Below are 20,994 nucleotides of genomic sequence, written 5' to 3'. Positions count from 1 at the left end.
GAAGGGTCTGTTTCCATGCTGTACATCTCTATGACTATAAGTAAAACCACTGTATCTTTTCTCCTGTATAAATGAATACCATAGACACTAGGTGAGTTGGCAATGGTAGGTTAAGGGTGAACAAGTGAGTGGAAATAGGAACTAGATTTGTGTAGATGTAATGGGGTATTTGAGGGGTAATAGAGTATGGACAGAGGAGTGCAGGTTGGTGTGGGTGTGTGGCAGAATGAGAGGGTGAGGGCTGGAGTAAATTTTTATGCTTTATTCTTTTATTTTACCTTTTGGACACAAAGCTGGAGCCCTGAGGTAGGCTTTCTGCCCAGCTCAGCTCAGCTGGTCATTTTTAAAATACTTCTGCTCACCTGACCTGGGAACAAAGTCACTGGCCTAAGGCAAAGTCTTTACTCACTCTAGTTCTAAATGTGCAATATTTACCCTGGGCTTGCTGTTTGAGAGTCAAAAGTTTATTTACCTTCATCTCCAGCTCAGCCTAATTTGAGACCACAAGACTGATGTTTAAAAATGAAGAGTACCCCTCCCTTCTACCAACCTTTCCATGACAGAGAGGCATTCTTTTCGCCAGGTAAATCTACTTCCCCTTCTGAGACGGAAGTTTCCTGTCACTGGGCTGACGTTTGACCGCCACTCAGGGTCCTCTGTTGTTGTGGTTGAAACTGGTCTCATACTTAAAGTAGCACCTAAATGGATAAAAACAAAACAGGTATAGATGGAGGATAACGTTCACACTGATTTTATTGAAAAAAATATTAATTTTTCATTTAGCTTTGCATTCAAGTCAAATTCTTATGCCACATATTATTCCAAATATTGTCCTTATGTTTTGTAGAGGATAATTGTAGAGCTGTAGAATGAATGCAAACTATAATGTAAACAAAACATGTAAATAAAATTATCGATTCAAGTGGAAAGCACCTACTTTGTTTTCTTTCAAATATTAACAAGATGCTTATTACACATTCTGAGACAGGATGTTGTCTTATTTACACAACTGCAGTAATGCAATTGATTTATGTTTTTATATGAAGCTACAGTCTTGATGTGGATGTGTCTGTTTTCAGTTTCTCTCTCTCTCTCTCTGCTACCTTCAGAATAGTCCAAGATAACATTGGTTGACTAAAGAAGGTCTTTGCAATTTCTGTAGGACATGTAAAGATTAATTCCAAACTCCTACAATCAGGATAGAGAAACTGTGTTAAAGAAACAAAGGTCAAAGATAACCATAATTCTTTGGTCACAGAGAGCATGGATACACAAGCCATAGAATTAATCCTTTAGTACACAACTTACATATATATTTTTATTCCTATAAATTAGAATTACATATCTTGGTAGCAGAAGAGGACTCCTGAACTGGACTTCTCTGCTCCATCCATTTCTTTTCTTTTCCAGCTTTTTCCTCTTTTCATGTTTCTTCTTCTTTCAGCTTACCCCCGTCCTCAGGTAGCATTGGCAACATCCAATATGAAGCCTGGCATGGACCCCCGGCCTCAAGGCAAAGCCCCGGAGCAGAGTGGAGGTGAGGGCCCGGAGCGGAGTGGAGGTGAGGGCCCGGAGTGGAGTGGAGGTGAGGGCCCGGAGCGGAGTGGAGGTGAGGGCCCCGGAGCGGAGTGGAGGTGAGGCCCCGGAGTGGAGTGGAGGTGAGGCCCCGGAGAGTATAGGAGGTGAGGGCCCGGAGCGGAGTGGAGGTGAGGGCCCGGAGTGGAGTGGAGGTGAGGCCCCGGAGCGGAGTGGAGGTGAGGCCCCGGAGCGGAGTGGAGGTGAGGGCCCCGGAGCGGAGTGGAGGTGAGGGCCCCGGAGCGGAGTGGAGGTGAGGGCCCGGAGAGTATAGGAGGTGAGGGCCCGGAGCGGAGTGGAGGTGAGGGCCCAGAGTGGAGTGGAGGTGAGGGCCCGGACCGGAGTGGAGGTGAGGGCCCGGAGCGGAGTGGAGGTGAGGGCCCGGAGCGGAGTGGAGGTGAGGGGCCCGGAGCGGAGTGGAGGTGAGGGCCCGGAGCGGAGTGGAGGTGAGGCCCTGGACCGGAGTGGAGGTGAGGCCCTGGACCGGAGTGGAGGTGAGGGCCCGGAGTGGAGTGGAGGTGAGGGCCCAGACCGGAGTGGAGGCGAGGGCCCAGACCGGAGTGGAGGTGAGGGCCCGGAGCAGAGTGGAGGTGCGGGCCCAGACCGGAGTGGAGGTGAGGGCCCGGACCGGAGTGGAGGTGAGGGCCCAGACCGGAGTGGAGGTGAGGGCCCAGACCGGAGTGGAGGTGAGGGCCCAGACCGGAGTGGAGGTGAGGGCCCAGACCGGAGTGGAGGTGAGGGCCCAGACCGGAGTGGAGGTGAGGGCCCAGACCGGAGTGGAGGTGAGGGCCCGGAGCAGAGTGGAGGTGCGGGCCCAGACCGGAGTGGAGGTGAGGGCCCGGACCGGAGTGGAGGTGAGGGCCCAGACCGGAGTGGAGGTGAGGGCCCAGACCGGAGTGGAGGTGAGGGCCCAGACCGGAGTGGAGGTGAGGGCCCAGACCGGAGTGGAGGTGAGGGCCCAGACCGGAGTGGAGGTGAGGGCCCGGAGCGGAGTGGAGGTGAGGGCCCGGAGCGGGGTGGAGGTGAGGGCCCGGACCGGGGTGGAGGTGAGGGCCCGGACCGGGGTGGAGGTGAGGGCCCGGACCGGGGTGGAGGTGAGGGCCCGGACCGGGGTGGAGGTGAGGCCCTGGAGCGGGGTGGAGGTGAGGCCCTGGAGCGGAGTGGAGGTGAGGGCCCGGAGCGGAGTGGAGGTGAGGGCCCGGACCGGAGTGGAGGTGAGGCCCCGGACCGGAGTGGAGGTGAGGGCCCAGACCGGAGTGGAGGTGAGGGCCCAGACCGGAGTGGAGGTGAGGCCCCGGACCGGAGTGGAGGTGAGGCCCCGGACCGGAGTGGAGGTGAGGCCCCGGACCGGAGTGGAGGTAAGGGCCCAGACCGGAGTGGAGGTGAGGGCCCGGAGCAGAGTGGAGGTGAGGGCCCAGACCGGAGTGGAGGTGAGGGCCCAGACCGGAGTGGAGGTGAGGGCCCAGACCGGAGTGGAGGTGAGGGCCCGGAGTGGAGTGGAGGTGAGGGCCCGGAGTGGAGTGGAGGTGGGGCCCGGAGCGGAGTGGAGGTGAGGGCCCGGACCGGAGTGGAGGTGAGGGCCCGGACCGGAGTGGAGGTGAGGGCCCGGACCGGAGTGGAGGTGAGGGCCCGGACCGGAGTGGAGGTGAGGGCCCGGAGCGGAGTGGAGGTGAGGGCCCAGACCGGAGTGGAGGTGAGGCCTTGGAGCGGAGTGGAGGTGAGGCCTTGGAGCGGAGTGGAGGTGAGGCCTTGGAGCGGAGTGGAGGCGAGGCCTTGGAGCGGAGTGGAGGCGAGGGTCTAGACAGGATTCGTCTGCTCTGTCTTTTCTGCTTGTAATTCTGAACTTCTAACGTTTTCCTAAGAATCTGTACCCAGTGGACCTTTAGTATCTAAGATGGTGCGAAGGTCTGTAATGCTGACTTTTTATTTCTTTATTTTTCTAAGAATCTGTATCTAGGTACTTTTATATCTAAGATAGCATCATAAGAGGCAACTTTGTAAACTTTTCACTGTACTCATGTGAGTACGCATGACAATAAACCTAAATTAATACAGGTATTTTCCTAATCAATGGTGATACAGAGGAGCAGGATTCAGCTACTAGACTAAGCTTCATCTGTCCTCCTTATGTAACAGGATGAACTCCCCGCATAATATGCATCTTCCATTAGGAGTCCAGCAGGGATTATGTTGTATAGTTCTAAGATTTCCTTACTGTAGGTGCTCAGAGAAGGGAAACTGAGAAAACTCAGTAAAACATCGTTTTGTTTCAAATAATAGTAATTGGAAGAATTGAAAAGAGAAAGGTAGCACCAGAAAAATGCAACAGGAGCAGGCCATGTCACCTCACTGTTTGTGCTGTTATTCTGTTGGAGCATCCCTGATATGTCTCACATCTCAATTTCCTCACCTTTGCTCCATATCCTTTATCAGTCTTGAAAATTTCAAATGACCGAGCATCCTTTTACGGAAACCTTTGTGTGATTCCTAATTTTATTTCTAAATGGTTCAACTCTGAATTTCAGATTCTGGCCTTTGTTCTGAATATCCTTACCAGAAAGATAGAACAGTATATACTGTACCTGTATCTACGTTATGAATTAATCATTTTAAAGACCACACCATTTTAAAGATCACACATCAACTATCCAAACTCTGGCAAGTACAAACCAAGTTTGTAAACACAATCCTGTGTTTACAAATGAATCTTTTAAGTTTTAGTGTCATTCTGGTGGATCAATGCTGCACTACATTTAAACTAAATAAAGTTCTCATAAGGTGTCTAATAAGTTGCTTATTGTACTTGTTTAGTAGCTTTCAGTGACCTGTACATAGTCAGTGAAATGTATTTGCTCCTCCTCTCTTGCTCTTAATAAAGTTCTGATTTTGTCTTTCTTGAATCTTAAATGAATGTTCGCATACTAGCTAATAGTGGACTTCCATCTGCCAGAGTTTTGTCCACTCACGTAGTGTGCCTTGGCCATTCCATCTGCACAACTTTTTGTGCTTCCTAATGCAATGTAATCTGGTGAACTGGATACATGAATCCATTCTCTACTGCATTCTGTTTGATTTTTAAAAATTAATATTTAAATAATAAACATGCACGACCTCAGAAATAATTGTTGAGTTACTGAGGAGCCTAGTTGACACATGTTATGTAACAGCCAGACTGGTTGAAATATTCTGTTTTTAGAACAGTTGAATGTTGGCTTTAAATATATTTTCAAACAATGACAAACACATTTGTTCTGAGAGGCTAAGAATTATTTGCTCTGAGTTCATGATTTTTATTGGAATATCATCAAGAAAAATAGAAAACCCTGAACGTTTTAGTTAGGTTGCGTTTCTGGCCAATGTCACAGCTGGTGGAGTGCCACATGCACAATATTGGAGTGTTTCACTTAAACTCAGTCCTGGTAAAACATTGCCGATTAACTACCAGGTGAGAGGTCAATGGTCAGGGACCTACCTGTCAGCACATACACACATATTCAATTCAATACTGCAGGGTAGTTCGACATAGCCTATACTTTCCCATTTAACCTTTTCAGCTAGATAGGCAACGTTTTGGCTGCTCTTAGCCCAATTGGTTTAGAGATAAAACAATTAGATTTACTGTTCTGTGTTATAAGGCACTTGAAGAGGTTTCCATAGCCAATGACAGAACAGTGTAGAAGTAAATCAAGACCTGCTTTTCACGAATAGGGTGATGTGACAATGGGTGTCATTGCACAGATGCAACTAGATCACAGTGACCACTTAGAGTGACAGCACCCTATCTCCTGCATTGAGAACAAATTCTTCATTTTTTTCTAACATTGTTTTGACTCCTTTTTTTAAATGTACAGAAACCAAATCATAATGTTGCTCACCTGGACTATTCTTTTCTAAAAGATACCATCTATAAAACGCCCTCTTCTTAGGTTCACTCATGTCAAGACCCTGCTGCAACAGCCACTGGGATATGTAGCTTTGACTAATACCTGTATTAAATAAAGCACAGAAGTTATTCAAAATTTTATAATAAAGAAATGATGCCATCCAGGTTAATATTTCAACTTCGTTCCTCATAAAACATACATAAAACATTCCTCCAAAGTCCTGAAACCTTTCGCAACCCACATCTTGATACAGCTTCCAAAGCTTAAATCTCAGAAACAAGCCTTAAACCCATGGTACCTGTGCCAGCTTTTTTTTTACCACAGCATTGCAAAATATTCATGGTACCTGCTCTCTTATCCATGAATATCTGCTCCCTCTCTCTCTCTCTCCCCTCCCATAGCTCAATATTTATTCAATTTCCCAATAAAGGTGCAGTAGTGTCCATTCGTCAAATCCTAAGGGAAAACATCCATTACATCAACAACCCACTTCATAAAGACTTCCTGTACTGCAAGGTTAATTTTACCTTAACTCTGTCGGGCCAATTACATTTCTGCAAGTATTTCCCCTGCTTGACAGAAAGTTAAGACAGAATAGAACCCCTACAGTATGGAAACAGGCCATTCAGCCCAACAAATCCACACCGGCTCTCTGAAGAACATCCCACCCAGACTCACCACCCCCGCCCCACCCTATTCCTGTAATGCTGCATTTCCCATGGCTAATCCATCTAACCTCCATATCCCTGGACACTATGGGCAATTTAGCATGGCTAGTCCACTTAAACTGCACATCTTTGGACTGTGGGAGGAAACCAGACCACTCAGAGGAAACCCATGCAGACATGGGGAGAATGTGCGAACTTTACACAGAGAGTCACCCAAGGCTGGAATTGACCCTGGGTCCCTGACGCTGTGAGGCAGCAGTGCTAATCACTGAGCCACCATGCTTTTCTTGGACCATTATTTCCTATGAATGAGCCACAAAACTGGGAGATTTTTAAAAATTTATTCTCGGGATGAGGAAGTCACTGGCTAGGTCAGCATTTAATGTCCATTCCAAAGGGCAGTTTAGAATCGACCAAACATTGCTGTGGGTCTGGATGGCATTATCTGGATGGCAACCAAATGGGTCTTTTTTAACAATCAGCAATGGATTAGACTCATAATTTCAGATTTGTTTTTTATTGAATTCAATATTCCACCATCTGACGTGGCAGGAATCGAACCAGGGTTCCCAGAATGTTATTTGTGTTTTTGGATTAACAGTCCAGCGATCATACCACTAGGCCATCGCCACCTGTTGTTGAGGAAACATAGTTGGCAAGATTCGAACCTGGGCGGGGAAACACCAATGGATTTCTAATCCATTGCCTTAAACACTCGGCCACGACTACAGACAAGTCTCAACCCATCAACCACTTCATGCAAGAGTTCAATGACAGGCCTCTGTGGTTAAAAAAAAGACTTCCATCCCATTATCCCTCTCAATTGTTGCAAAACCCATTCATTAAACACAGTGATCATAAAAATATACCAAGAGTACAAGTAAGGGTTAAAAAGCACAGCATTTCAATAGGAATCAATTCAGGTCTGAGTGCAAGGGTAGAACAAGCAATACTGTTTAATGCACAGGGTAATGGAATGAGACGACTGGAGACAAATCAACAGCAGATCTTGGGACTGTATTCATTGGAGTTTAGAAGATTAAGGGGAGACTTAATAGAGACGTACAAGATAATACATGGCTTGGAAAGGGTGGATGCTAGGAAATTGTTTCCGTTAGGTGAGGAGACTAGGACCCGTGGACACAGCTTTAGAATTAGAGGGGGTAAATTCAGAACAGAAATGCGGAAACATTTCTTCAGCCAGAGAGTGGTGGGCCTGTGGAATTCATTGCCGCAGAGTGCAGTGGAGGCTGGGACGCTAAATGTCTTCAAGGCAGAGATTGATAGATTCTTGTTGTCTCGGGGAATTAAGGGCTACGGGGAGAATGCCGGTAAGTGGAGTTGAAGTGCCCAGCAGCCATGATTGAATGGTGGAGTGGACTCGATGGGCCGAATGGCCTTACTTCCACTCCTCTGTCTTATGGTCTTATAACATGCTACAGGGAAGAATGAGGAAGGGGAGGTGGATTGATAGGAAATAGAGCAAGTTAAAGTTTTAGCATTTGGAAATTTGAAACATTTTCAGTGTTTGAACCAATCTTATGAATGCAATTAAAGCGTGAAATTGTCTCTAATTTCCCTCAATATTATAAACTTACTGCTCAAACCTGTTATATGATTTGCGTTGCTTTTTTTCACAGAATGTCTTAAATTCCAGAATTCAAGTCACTATCATCTAAAGATACAATCAACTGAGCTGGAAAACTAATAATTTATTTTCTAAACAGCACTATAAATAGATCAGATGACATACGTGTGGAGGTGGTATAAAGGAATGTGGATAATGGGAAAGCAAAAGAAGAAAGGAGGCAAGGAGAGTGAAGGAAGGGAACAAAATAGACAGGGCGTGAATGGAAATAGAGCAGCAAGGATTGCAGGTTGCATTTTCCTTGCATTCGTCACAGGAAAGAATAATTTGAAACGCTGAGCAGTCCTGTCTCACCATAGCATCATCCACCAGAAAGGAACAAACAAAGAGCCATGAAGACTGCAAGCTCTAGCTTATCAATAACATAAAATGAGATGAATACATCTCCCATCTATTTTATTCCCTAGAAAACCTCCTCAGCTCTCACTTCTAAATCCTCATTCTTTTTTAAAAAATACAAAAGGTTTATTTTGTGTTGCTTTCTTCTGACCTGAAGCCAGGAATTTACAAATACCTGTCAAAATACAAACTACAGGAGATCTAATAACAAATAAAACTGTATAAAAATTCCACTGATAATATTTGAGCTAAATGTTCTAGTTCCTGGAGGCACCTTATGGATTGCATCAATTGGGAAAAATTAACATAGACAACCTTGTGCAACACCATGTAGACCCTTTTGTTGCTTCAGGATGAAAGAGCAGAGTACCTTAAAGTTGTGCTAATGCTGTTGCCCTGTTTAGAAACTTGCTGAAGAACAAGAAAAACCAAAAAAGTCACATCAAGGTGGTCCTAATAGAAATTAGCAACAGCTTATCTTACATTCAATACAGGCAATTATTTTCTTGTAACTGAGTTTTATGCCCAATTATGGAGAGACTATGAAGCACAGATAATACGATATTTCAAAGAAAAACTAACCTCACAAGCAATTTCCACCCTTTATATCTCACCTGTGACTTGTCCCACTACAGCTTGAGAAATCCTCCGATTGGCTAAAAATGCTTTGATTTCCTCTTTTACTGCATTGCTGTCCCTTCTGGAAAAGAAAGAATGTTCTCATCGACTTTTTTTTAGTTTATTTTATTATTTCTTTTCATTCCACGTGCCGCCTCTCCATGTGTTCAGACTGTGCATCCAGAAACTATCTTGATTTTGTCCATGAATTCCATTTAATATTCAGGCACAATCAATACTACCTTGGCTAACAAGAGACGCCATTCAGATGTGACTTTATTTCTTTTCTCTCTGTCCCGAAAATAGTATCAACTCAATGAATTGCAGTCCCCCTAAGTATGCTCACCAAGCAAAATGACAAAACTCAAGCTGGTTGAATGTAATTTAATCTGTTATTTAACAGCCAGAAAGAACAAAATCCTGTAACTATCCTGAATACTCACATAACTACATGGACTTTTCACATTACCTCATGTACTCTTCCACTTTCTCCTCCAAATCTGCATCATCATCTCCTGTGTCAAAACTATATGATCTCTGACTCCCACTGTTCTGGTACCGCGGAGACAGTGTTCCACTGGCAACAAGTCTCTCATTTGCAGTGCTTTCTCGCCCTGTGTGGCTTGCATTGTAGGGTGGAGGTGATGTGTCGTAGCTGTTACTAGGTGACGGTGATTGCGCTAGACTTTGAGTCTGTGTAGCAGCAGAAGCTGTGGAAGAGGATGCCGAAACGTTGTTGCCATAGTTACTGCTGTAATTAGGCCGCCTAACAAACTTTTCATTTTGCTCCTGGTCGAGCCGTTCCATTGTTTCAAGTGCATGAATGATTTCGTGTTTAGTCATTCCCGATCGGCGGAGGCGCTGAAGAAGATCAATTTGTTCAATAGTGTATCGAGGCTCATCGTTATAGTAAGACATGATGTTATCTGCAAAGAATTAGTGCTAAGTTAGAAATGCTGAGCCAGGGGATGACCGACAGTAATATTATTTTCACTCTTCTAAATCAAACATCAATAACTATTTCTGATGAAAGATTACTGAACTGAAATGTTCACTGTTTCTCTCTACGTATAAGCTCAAACCTATTGCGTATTTCTGACATTTTCACATTTTATTTCAGGTTTTCAGCATCTGCAGCATTTTGCTCTGGTGCTTAAATTATCCAATTTTCTTTCTCTTCCTTCCCTTCTTAAAATTTTGACTTTCGCTTGATTTTATCACCCCAAGGGTCCAGCTACCTCAGCATTGTGAATATTGCCCATATTGGAGTCCAGACAATGAGTGTTGGCAAGCTCTTTGTAAGATATTACAGTCAAACCTACTCCAATCCTCAACTGATATGTACACAATTTAAGTTTCTAGCATGGGTGAGTTACTGAATATTAATCAGGAGATGTGCATCAACTAATTTTCCTTTCCTAACCTTTGAGCACAGAGCTAGCTGTTAGTGACCCAGCTGAAACAGCTAACTCAGCATAAAACAGGGATTAAAGCTAGGACCTTTTAACCTGTATGATTTAGAGCTACATCCGAGAGAGCCTGGTAATGTCAGTGGACTAGTAATCCAGACATGAGCCTCAATCCCACCATGACATCATCATGAAGGAATTTAAATTCACTAAATTAAATCTGAAATGAAAGATTGGTCTCAGTAATGGTGACCATGGAACTATCAGCAATTGTTGTAAACTCCCATGTGGTTCACTAATGTCCATTCAGTAAAGAAAGCAATGTGAAACTATAGCAATGCATTTGACATTATTGGACCTTTGAAAAGGCTGAGCAACCACTCAGTTCAAGGGCAATTAGGGATGGGCAACATATGCTGGCCCTGCCAGTAATACCCACCTCTGGTGAAAGACAAACAAATACTTTTAGCAAAACTTTGCCTTTACAAACTGACCTTACACGAAGTTTATAGAATCCCTACAGGACAGATAAAGGCTATTCGGCACATTAAGTCTGCACTGACCATCTGAAGAGCATCCAACCCTGACCCAGATTCCCCCCACAATTAACGCTGTGACCCCACATTTACATGGCTAAGCCACTTAGCCTGCACATCTCTACACATTACAGGGCCATGCCACCTCACCTGTACACTTTGGACTGTAGGAGGAAACCGGAGTACCTGGTGGAAACCAAGTCAGATATGGGGAGAATGTGCAAACTCCATACAGACAGTCACCCAAGGTTGAAATCGAACACAGATCCTTAGAGCTGTGAGGCAGCAGTGCTGTCCGTTACATTATACATCAATCTCAAATACAATCAACTTCGCATCCATGAATGAAGTGCACAATAATGAGTAAAGTTAAACAGATTCCATTCTAGCAAAAGGTGCAAGTCAGTGTTCTTTCAAGATACAGTTTCATACTAGCTCAACTGCACAATACTAAACCTGTGCAAAATCTGAAGCTTTAATTGCGATTTAAATTTTTATATTTTGGTAAAGAGCCATCTGTCCTGTCAGCTCTTCAAGAAGGCTAATGGCTCAATTAAAAATAAATATTTCAAAGAAGATTGGGTGACTAACCTGAAGTGGAGGGACTCCAGTTACTTCAGCTCTCCACATCTGGGCCTCTTCGGATTATAATCTGCTCCTGTCCTCTAGGCCCTTCTTGTGCAGCACATGGAAATCCACAATGCAGGAAAACAAAATAAATCTTTCTTAAATTTTGAGACCATTACATACAAGAACCATTTGGTTCGAAGCCATAAACCCACTGCATTCTCTCTTTACCAATGGAGATTTCATACAAACCTGACCAATTTAAATCAGTGGGTGAATATAAACTGTGTCAATTTCATGAGATTTCGCAGCTGGAAATTATTGGAATGTCTCTGTGGGAGAAACTACAATCCAAGGAATAAACATTTGATAAACGTGGTTCGAAATCATTAGTAGTAACATGATGATAGAAAAAAAACTGGCATTCCACTCTGAAGTTAAATCACTTTGAAGTAACCTTCTTGCAATTCACTTGTCTGCATGAACACTGAATTGCTACAATAACCTGCTGTGTGACAACGATAGCATACATGTTAACTGGCTGAATTTCGCTTCAGCCTCAGGTTTTATCTCATGCCACATTCACTTTATTCACTTTTGATGATAATTTCCTTATACTTAATAAATCAAGAATTGATTTTATGTAACAGAGATGCAGAGATCTTATTATTAATTGTATTCTCTAAACAAGCCACCAAGTTGTAAATTTGTTGTAGAAAGTTTGCTCCCAGCTGTTCAAGCATTTCACAACTTTTGGCCTGCGGTTTTCATTAGAATCTGTGAAAGACTGCCCAGAAGGGCTGAAGGTCATCACTCCCAGATGCATTGAGGTGGACTGTGTCAAGAAGCAGTGGTCAAGGAAGGCAGCAAATAAAAACCATGCCTCAACTCAACCATCTGACACTGTACCGAAAGGCAGTAGGGGGAATCATGAAGGCAGTGTGGATTTTGAGAAATGTTTGACATTCTCTCCACATTTCAGATAGGCTATTGTCTCTGTAGATGTATTTCCATGGTTTGCATCACACTGCTAGACCTTTACAGAAGAGATGCTCCAGACACACTGGAACATACTCTCTCTTTATAATCCTGTTGTTCAGATAGAATTTAGATCTTTGAACCACGGCTGCCAAACATTGATGAAATGTAAAATAACATGACAATAGACCTGTTCCTTGAAGTTTTGAGAGTTGTCAAATTACTGCATTTTTGACATCTTCATCAACAGTATGGTGCTAATTTTAACTGGAATTCCTTTATTACGGTGTTAATTCTACTAAACATTAAACAAGCACAAAGCAGCAGTGCTGAATTATTTTTTGTTTATTTAAATAGCAATAGAAATAACAATTTCACGACAAGAGGATGCCAGGTTTCCTGTCATATAATACATGCTATTGTATGCCTTTGTAAATTTTAGGTTAAGCAATCCACAAGACAGCAATGTTTGTAGGCAGTTCTCTGCAGATAAAACGCTACAAGCAACTGCAGTTCCCCATCACTGTACCTCCTGACCTCAGACTTCCCTAGTTTATGTGGCTTAGCTGTTCATGGAATAAACTCACTGAGCCACTGAGGGAGACCATCTGGCAGTTTCTCAATGAAAACAAAAATTACGCTTCTGATGGAATAGTCATTTGAAATATTATAAGTGACTTAGAATTGCATATAGCCAGGACAAGATTTACTGCTTACTTTCAGAGCTCTAGAACCTAGAGATGATACAGCCTGACACTAGAAGCCAAATCAGGGGATCCCTAATAAACCAAAAACCGGGAATGCAAACAAGTGTGTGGGTACCAGACTCCCAGGTGATCACAGAGCCTTCATAATGAAATGTCAGTCACATGGTGTTCAGCTATTCTCTATCACATAATGATATCTTTATTACAATCTTTTTAAAGCCAACAACATACATTCATCAACGTGGAGTGCTGTAGTGTTGATTAAAAAATAAAATGATTAATTATGGTAAAATTAAACTTATGTTCCAGAATTTGCCAATTTGTAAATATTAAAACACATCTTCAATTATAGAAATACACAGCACAGAAACAGCTATTTGACCCAAAAAAATGTGATTCTTCACTCCTACGCCTATTCCATCAACCTTTCATAAGTTTAAATATCACACTTCACCTTTCTCTATTCAAGAGAAAGAGGATCCAGCCCATTCACTCCTTCCTAATAGCAGAAGTGCAAGCTTATACCTACCAGGTTTCTAAGTTTTTTTCCCTCTCCAGTGCCCATTCATCCTTTTTATAATACCAGAATGAGCCACAGTACATCACTGTTGTTTAATCAAGCAACATCATATGCTTAGCACAACTTCTCTACTTTTCAACCCAAACCTTCGAGAAGCAAATTCAAGTATTTGGTTTGCTTTTCTTAGTGCAAGGGTGATGTAATGAAATAGATTATTCTAGTAAACAGAAAATTAATCTTTAATATAAAGTAAGCTGTAAAATGGAGACATGAATCCTAAAGACAGTAACCTGACCTCAATCTGACCAATTTAACTACCACTGAATTACAATAGAAAAAGCTTATCGGACAAATTTTAATCTGTGTGACCCCACAATATTGTGGTATCGAAGTCTGCTATATTCAACAAAATGTAGCAAAAAAGGAAAAAAAATGTTTTCAAAGAAAGAAAATACTCAAGGAACGCAACTGTAAAATTGCAAGTTTGACTGTAACAATCTACCTGCCCTTTTTATAGACTTTTAATGTGCAATGCAAGATAAAGAAAAACACTTACCCTAAATATAGGATAAATGTTGTTGAAGTGTTGTATTGTATAGAAAGGCCTCAAAGGGATTTAGGATTGCAGGAAACAAGCAACTTTTACAAAACTGCAACCTTTTGTAATTCTAAAGAACTCTTAATGTCCTTCTTTAAATATTACGTATTTATTACATAACAGAATAAATATAAAAATCACAACACTAGATTATAGTCCAACAGGTTTATTTGCAAGTAACAGTTTTCAGAACGCTGCTCCTTCATCAGGTAGCTATGGAGCTGGATCATAAGGCACAGAATTTATAGCAAAAGACCAGTGTCATGCAACTGAAACAATATATTGAACAAACCTAAATTGCTGTTAAGTCTTTCATCTTTTAGAATGGGTTGCAGGTTTCAGTTCATTAATATGTAAATCCCAGAACTTCTTTAAAATCACATTCTCAAGATAATTTAAGGTTTTATACCAAAAGGTGACATCTCAGCTCAGACAATGCATTAAAGGTGTGAGGTTAGAGTCTGTCTGTATCTCAATCTTGAGTCAGACTGGTTCTGTTTCCAAAGTAGGAATTTATAAAATGTTACATGGATTGACTGCCTGCAGACTGTGTGCTTTTTGAACCAAATAGAATGTATCTGCAATTGCAATTCTGAAAATGCAAATTCACCCAATATGTGTGTGGCATGCATGTGAGAGAGAGAGAGAGAGAATGATTGTGTGCATGTCGGTGTGAGAGCACATGAGAGTGTGTGTTTACGTGTGCCCACTTGGTAGAGTGTGTGTGACTGTGTGAGTGTGACAGGGTACCAGCTTGTGAGAGGGTGTGTACATAGGTGAGCATGTATGTGTGTGTGAGAGAGAAAGAAAGCATATGTATCAGAGAGGGTCTGCGTGAGTGTGAGTAGGTAAGAGTGTGTAGGTATGTGAGAGTGTAGAGTGTAGTGTAATCACACCTGCTGTGTGACATGAACCCCAGGTCCCGGTTGAGGACATCCTCATGTGTGCTGAACTTGGATAACAACCTTTGCTCGGCCACTCTGAGTTGTTGCGTATCCTGAAGTCCGCTTGGAGGATGGTTACCTGAAGATCTGATGCCGAATGTCCCTGACCACTGAAGTGTTCTCCTCCCAGTCAGGAAGGGAACTACACTTTACACTCTCACATATACACACACTCTTACATACTTCCTCTTACACTCTTACAGACCCTTCCTCATACACAGGCTCTCTCTCAGACACACACACACACACACACAACCCCCACACCCTCTCACAGGGTTATACTCCATCACACATGCACACACTCTACCAGGCACACACACACACACTCATACTCATATGCAAACACTCACACTTTCTCTCACACACACACACACACACTCTCTCTGTCTCTCTCTTTCTCACATGCATGCACACACATATATAAGTCTATGGGGTAAATATGCATTTGCAGAATTCTAATTGCAGATTAGACAGTAATTCTAACTCATTCTACAAACTGAAAGACTTAACAACAATCCAGATTTGTTCAATACATTGTTTCAGATGCATGACACTGTGGTCTTGTGCTATAGATTCTGTGTTTTATGATCCTGTTCCATAACCACCTGATGAAGGAGCAGCGCTCCGAAAGCTAGTACTTCGAAATAAACCTGTTGGACTATAACCTGATGTTGTGTGATTTTTAACTTTGTCCATCCCCAATCCAACACTGGCATCTCCACATCGTAACAGAATAAGGCTGTGTAATGATTAAAGATTAAAGATACTTTCTGCATAATTAACTCACTGAGAAAAAGAACTCAAAAATCTCATTTTATGAATAGCTTGTTTTATTATTAAGCAAATGTTCTGTTTCCTGGGATTAGTTGATATTGGTGACCATAGGTGTTAATTCTCAACTGTGTAAATGAGCCTAATTTACTGAAATGTGACATAAACTATCTCAAAATCTTCTTAAACGGATACTTATGTATTGTATAAAGCAATGGATGCTGGGGACAGCAAAGTTTATGACGAGGTAGGTCACTAAATTTCACCAAGGGCATGTAGTTTACTCCAAGGTAACCATCTGGTATGTTCAAATAATTTATATTCAGAAATATTGAGGAGTTAAAGATCTATGCCCACAATTCATTGTGTTGTGATCCTGATTTCAATTGTGCAGTAAAGTTACTAGATGAACTTTTGCTTATGTTGTTTATACAGGGTCTAACCATTCATAGCAGCATTCCTTGTTTATTTTTCTCACTGGAACACGTGGATAGGGAATAACACAGAATCTTGGAAACATAGGAATAGGAGGAGGTCACTTTTTCTTCAAGCCTATTGCACCATTCACATTTAAATCATAGTTGACCTGTACCTCAACTTCATTTATTAGACATTGCTCCATATCCCTTGATGGCCTCATCAAGGGGGAGTTTTATGGAGGCAATGGGGATCTTGGCCACCAGCTGAGAAAGTCAGCGAGACACTAATGCTCCCTCCTCTGGGAACCCTGTTGGTATTTACTGCCAATCAGGCTGGTAAGGGAACCCGAGCAGGTTTTCACAGGATCATGACTTCAGAACAGGAGATCTTGCCCAGTGAGAGCCGCTGACCAGTCAGAGGCTGGTAGCTCTTTGCTCAGCCAACCAACTGATGAGGTAGTGTCTGCTGCTGGAATGAGACCTATCAGAGACTCAGGATAGCGCAATAATCTCGGCCAGAGGTAAACAATGGCAGAAAAGGTGGTTACAGGGGTGTAGGGGAACTGTCAGCAGCTAGGCTAGCAGGCAGCAGTCAGTAGGCCTTTCTCTTCCCAAGTCAGAACATTAGTCAGGCCCTCCAGATTACTTCAATAAAAGCAAAATATTGCAGGTGCTGTGAATCTAAATTAAAGAAAACTGAAAGTACTAGAAAAACACTGTAGGTTTTCCAGCATCTGTTGAGAGAGGTATAGAGTTAACAGTGAGTTTGTTATCATTCTTCCTCAGAAATGAAAGGGATTAGAAAATGGTGGGTTTTATGCTGTTACTATTCTAGTAACACTTACCATTGCATCATGCATCTCCCTTTATTCATGCACTTTATTTATTAAGCATGGGCTTACATTATGAAACCAAGTCAAATCCAAGGTCATCCTCTGGATTTAGTAAATGAAGATTTATTATTATTCAGTTTCCTTGTTTGTAAAGTTTGGGAGGGTGTTGTCCTTGTTGTCAAATGGAGATAATCAAGTTGGGGAGGCGGTGGTGTGGTAGTAAAGGTCACTGGATTAGTAATCCAGAACCAAAGGCTAATGCTATGGGGACATGGGTGAGATTCTCATTATGGCAGATGGGGACATTCAACAACTAAAATTAGCAATTGTGTAACCATTGTAAATTGTCATAAAACTCACCTGGCTCACCAATTCCCCATACGGAAGAAAATCTGCTATCCTTACCTGGTCTGGCCGACATGACTCAAGGTCCACAGCAAGTCGTCAACTCTGAACTGCCCTCTGAGCAATAAGTGCTGGCCGAATCAGCAATGCCCAAATCCCATGAATGAAGATTTAAAAAGTCAGCATAAATGCTTACCATCAAAAATTTAAATAAAAATCCTTGCTGAACAGTTAAAAAGGAAAAATTGGCATTCTATGGTACTAAGGATGCTATCCAGAGACATTTAGTGCACGCTGGTGAGGATATCCTCCATGAATTAATAGCTTGTGTCCTCACATTTGAACCCTGGCTACTTGGCCAGATTGTCAGATGGCTACACATGCCCATGCAGAACTATCTCACATACAATAAGCATCATATTGAATATGTTTTTAGCATCCTTATTTTATAACTGCTTTGCAGGATGAACCATGAAAAATAATCCTTAAATGAATTAGTGTTAGTTTTGCATACCTGTTAGCCTCGTGAAGTGAACTGCAATTATGGCACCTAATTGCAATAGATGCTCACAAATGGACTACTTGCTGAAAGTGTTTTGTTTTAAAGTGTGTTACATGCTACAGGTGATGTTTGCAGATTATGGTCAGGCAACAGCAATATTTTGGGCAATATTTTATTAGAACATAGAACATAGAAAAATACAGCGCAGTACAGGCCCTTCGGCCCTCGATGTTGCGCCGATCGAAGCCTACCTAACCTATACTAGCCCAATAACCTCCATATGCTTATCCAATGCCCGCTTGAATGACCATAAAGAGGGAGAGTCCACCACTGCTACTGACAGGGCATACCATGAACTCTCAACACGCTGAGTAAAGAACCTACCCCTAACATCTGTCCTATACCAACCTCCCCTTAATTTAAAGCTGTGTCCCCTAGAAACAGCTGACTCCATACGCGGAAAAAGGTTCTCACCCCCCTTGGCTATTTTCACAAATATACACATAAAGGAACGTTCACCAAGAAACCATGAAAAAGAGTAAAACTGTCTTTTGCTAAATAATTATTGTACAATTTAGTAACAGTCTCCCAGTGAAGCATGGCTTTGACTAAAGGCTTCCACAGCAAACTGTGATCTCAGTTGTATCCAAATTTATTCAGCACAATGTTGTAACAAGTAACTGGTAGATTTCCTATTTTTCTTGTGACATTGCAACATTGCTGGAGGTGTAAGTTTAATGATTCTATTTTTGCATATTTTTAAAGTTCCATTATGAATACTGGTGCAGTTACTTAAAAATCAGAAAACCTCAAATACCTTCAGCTTGTTGCTTCATCAGTATCTAGATTCTATCGCCAATTCTTAATTTCTATCAATCAGTTTTCAGTTTTATGAGAGACAGAAGTTTTTTTTAAAGAGGTTTTATTTCCATTGCAATCTAATAGCGCAGAAATTTCCTGTAGGAGTTAATATTAGGAATTAGGATTTGGACTGCATTCAAGACAGTAATCTTATGAACAAAACTGGATTCCTTATGTGCCTAGTAAAATACATGTAACATTACCAGAATTTAGTTTCTAAAAATTGATCAGTTTATAAGCAAGAGTCTATATACAGTAATTAGGTTAGCTTGTTGTATGATCCTGCTCACAACCTTGGCATCATATTCAACTCTGATCTGATTTGACACAGTGTTATCTTCATCACCAAGCCATTCTACTTTTACTCCATAATATGGCTCATCTCTTCCCCTACCTCAACTCATCTGCTGTTGAGAAAGTCTTGGTTTCATTACCTCTAGAATAAACTATTCCAAAGTTTTTCTGGACAACCTCCTATCTTTCAGTTTCCAAAATGTTGCACTCACCCAAACCTCTGCAGTCCATATCTAGACTTGCCCTAAGTCCATCATTGCTGTGTTGCTCAATTTTGAAAATGACTCTGCTTCCCAAGATCATCCTTGTTATGTTCGATAATGAAATACAAGGATATTGAGAAAGACTTACTTTTTACCATGGGAAAGTCCTTTCGCCACAGCTGAAAGCATTAGGCAGGAAGCTATGGGATTCACTGGATATTCTTGTCCATTGATGCAAACCCCTTTTATTTTTTAGCCATTTCCTTTAGTTAATTTTGCTGTCCAGAATAGGTTCTCAGGAAAATTGAGTGGGCATCAGTACAAGTAACCAAACTTTTCTTTCCTCTCATGCTCCATTGGTTAAAGTAGGTTTTTATGTTGGTTAGTTCCTTAAATTATTTAGTTGTCGTTCCACATATGTATGTTTAAAATTCACGTTAAAGAGACTAAAGACTATTTTCAAACTGACATAAATTTGAAGGATAACATTTTTAATATTTTAAAAAGACCAAATTGCATCTGCACTTTAAAGACTACAGTAACAAAATGGAACAAAGCAAGTACGCTATGTGCTTAATAATTTGGCATTCACACATACCAAAACACACAAACTTCCTAATAATACATTAAAAGATCAGGTTTCAGTTTGTAATTGGATTCCATATAATAAGGCTAGCCTGAAATATGGTTGGTACACATAGGTTTACTTGCACTATCGGCTAAATTCTATTTTGCACAATTTGTACTTTGTGAAATGGCACTCAGGCACTTTGAAAATCATTACAGGGATACTCAAATTACAAGTTATGCACAATGTAATGACAAGCTTGTTTTGTCATAGAAAATCTTCCACCTTTGCACAAGCTGGCCTTATGTGCTACTTTCCTAATTTGCTTTGTATTATTCACTATCACAATCACAGTTCCACTTTCTTTGTTTTGTAAACCATACCGGAAGATACAAATCTGAACCATTAAATTTAGCTATAGAGGCGGATGGAAACAGAAACATACACTGCAAGTTTGAAAGATGCAAATGTATGGCATGACCTACATCGGAAAATCTGAGTATAAATCGAAAAATTGTGCATGTGATATGAAACGAGAATTGTTTTAAAAAAATGGATATTTGATTTTGGAACTTCAGTGACTTCAAAATTGAGAGGAGTAAATGGGAGGCTGTTACAATTACAACATTTAAAAGGCATCTGGATTGATATATGAATAGGAAGGGTTTAGTGGGATATGACCCAAGTGCTGGCAAATGGGGCTTGATTAGGTTAGGATATTTGGTCGGCATGGACGAGTTGGACTGAAGGGTCTTTCCATGCTGTACATCTCTATGACTCTATGACCAGTTGGTCCATCAAGCCTACCCAACAATTAAGATGGCTGGAGCATCACATCTAAATACTTCCTAACTTCTCTCCATTCATCCACCTCTGCCTCCTCCACCTCCACTCTGATACCATGCATTCTTATAATCACCTGAGGGAGGTCAGAAAAAAGTTACAATGTTTCAACCAGAGGCACCTAAGCTGCTTCTGCCCTGAGAAAAACATCAACACTTACAAATGTGAAAATAAATAAGAAAAATACCCATGAGGAGAAAGTGAGGACTGCAGATGCTGGAGATTAGAGTCAAAAAGTGTGGCACTGGAAAAGCACAGCAGGTCAGGCAGCATCCGAGGAGCAGGGGAGTCAACTTTTTGGGCATAAACTCTTCATCAGCTTGACCTGATGCACTTTTCCAGCGCCACACTTTTTGACAGAAAA

General features: G+C 41.8%; 1 protein-coding gene across 9 annotated transcripts in view; it reads right to left on the bottom strand.

Annotated features, from left to right (window-relative positions):
* Positions 1-20,994, bottom strand: part of LOC140453456 (homeobox-containing protein 1-like) — a 61,740-nt gene that overhangs the window by 33,486 nt on the left and 7,260 nt on the right. For 8 of the 9 annotated variants that reach the window (XM_072548148.1, XM_072548150.1, XM_072548151.1 and 5 more), the window contains exons 2-6: positions 11,269-11,349; positions 9,202-9,658; positions 8,729-8,814; positions 5,451-5,561; positions 551-698 (exon numbers count right to left, since the gene is read on the bottom strand). In XM_072548148.1, coding sequence (XP_072404249.1) covers positions 551-698; positions 5,451-5,561; positions 8,729-8,814; positions 9,202-9,650 — 794 coding nt within the window. In that variant the 5' untranslated portion in view covers positions 9,651-9,658; positions 11,269-11,349. Of the gene's footprint in view, positions 1-550; positions 699-5,450; positions 5,562-8,728; positions 8,815-9,201; positions 9,659-11,268; positions 11,353-20,994 lie in introns of all 9 variants that reach the window. The other variant, XM_072548149.1, reaches the window with a different exon arrangement.

The sequence above is a fragment of the Chiloscyllium punctatum genome, chromosome 27 (genome assembly GCF_047496795.1).
Source record: "Chiloscyllium punctatum isolate Juve2018m chromosome 27, sChiPun1.3, whole genome shotgun sequence".
Taxonomy (NCBI): Eukaryota; Metazoa; Chordata; class Chondrichthyes; order Orectolobiformes; family Hemiscylliidae; genus Chiloscyllium; species Chiloscyllium punctatum.
Note: the sequence above shows the minus strand (reverse complement) of the source record. Positions and strands in the feature narration are given on the sequence as shown.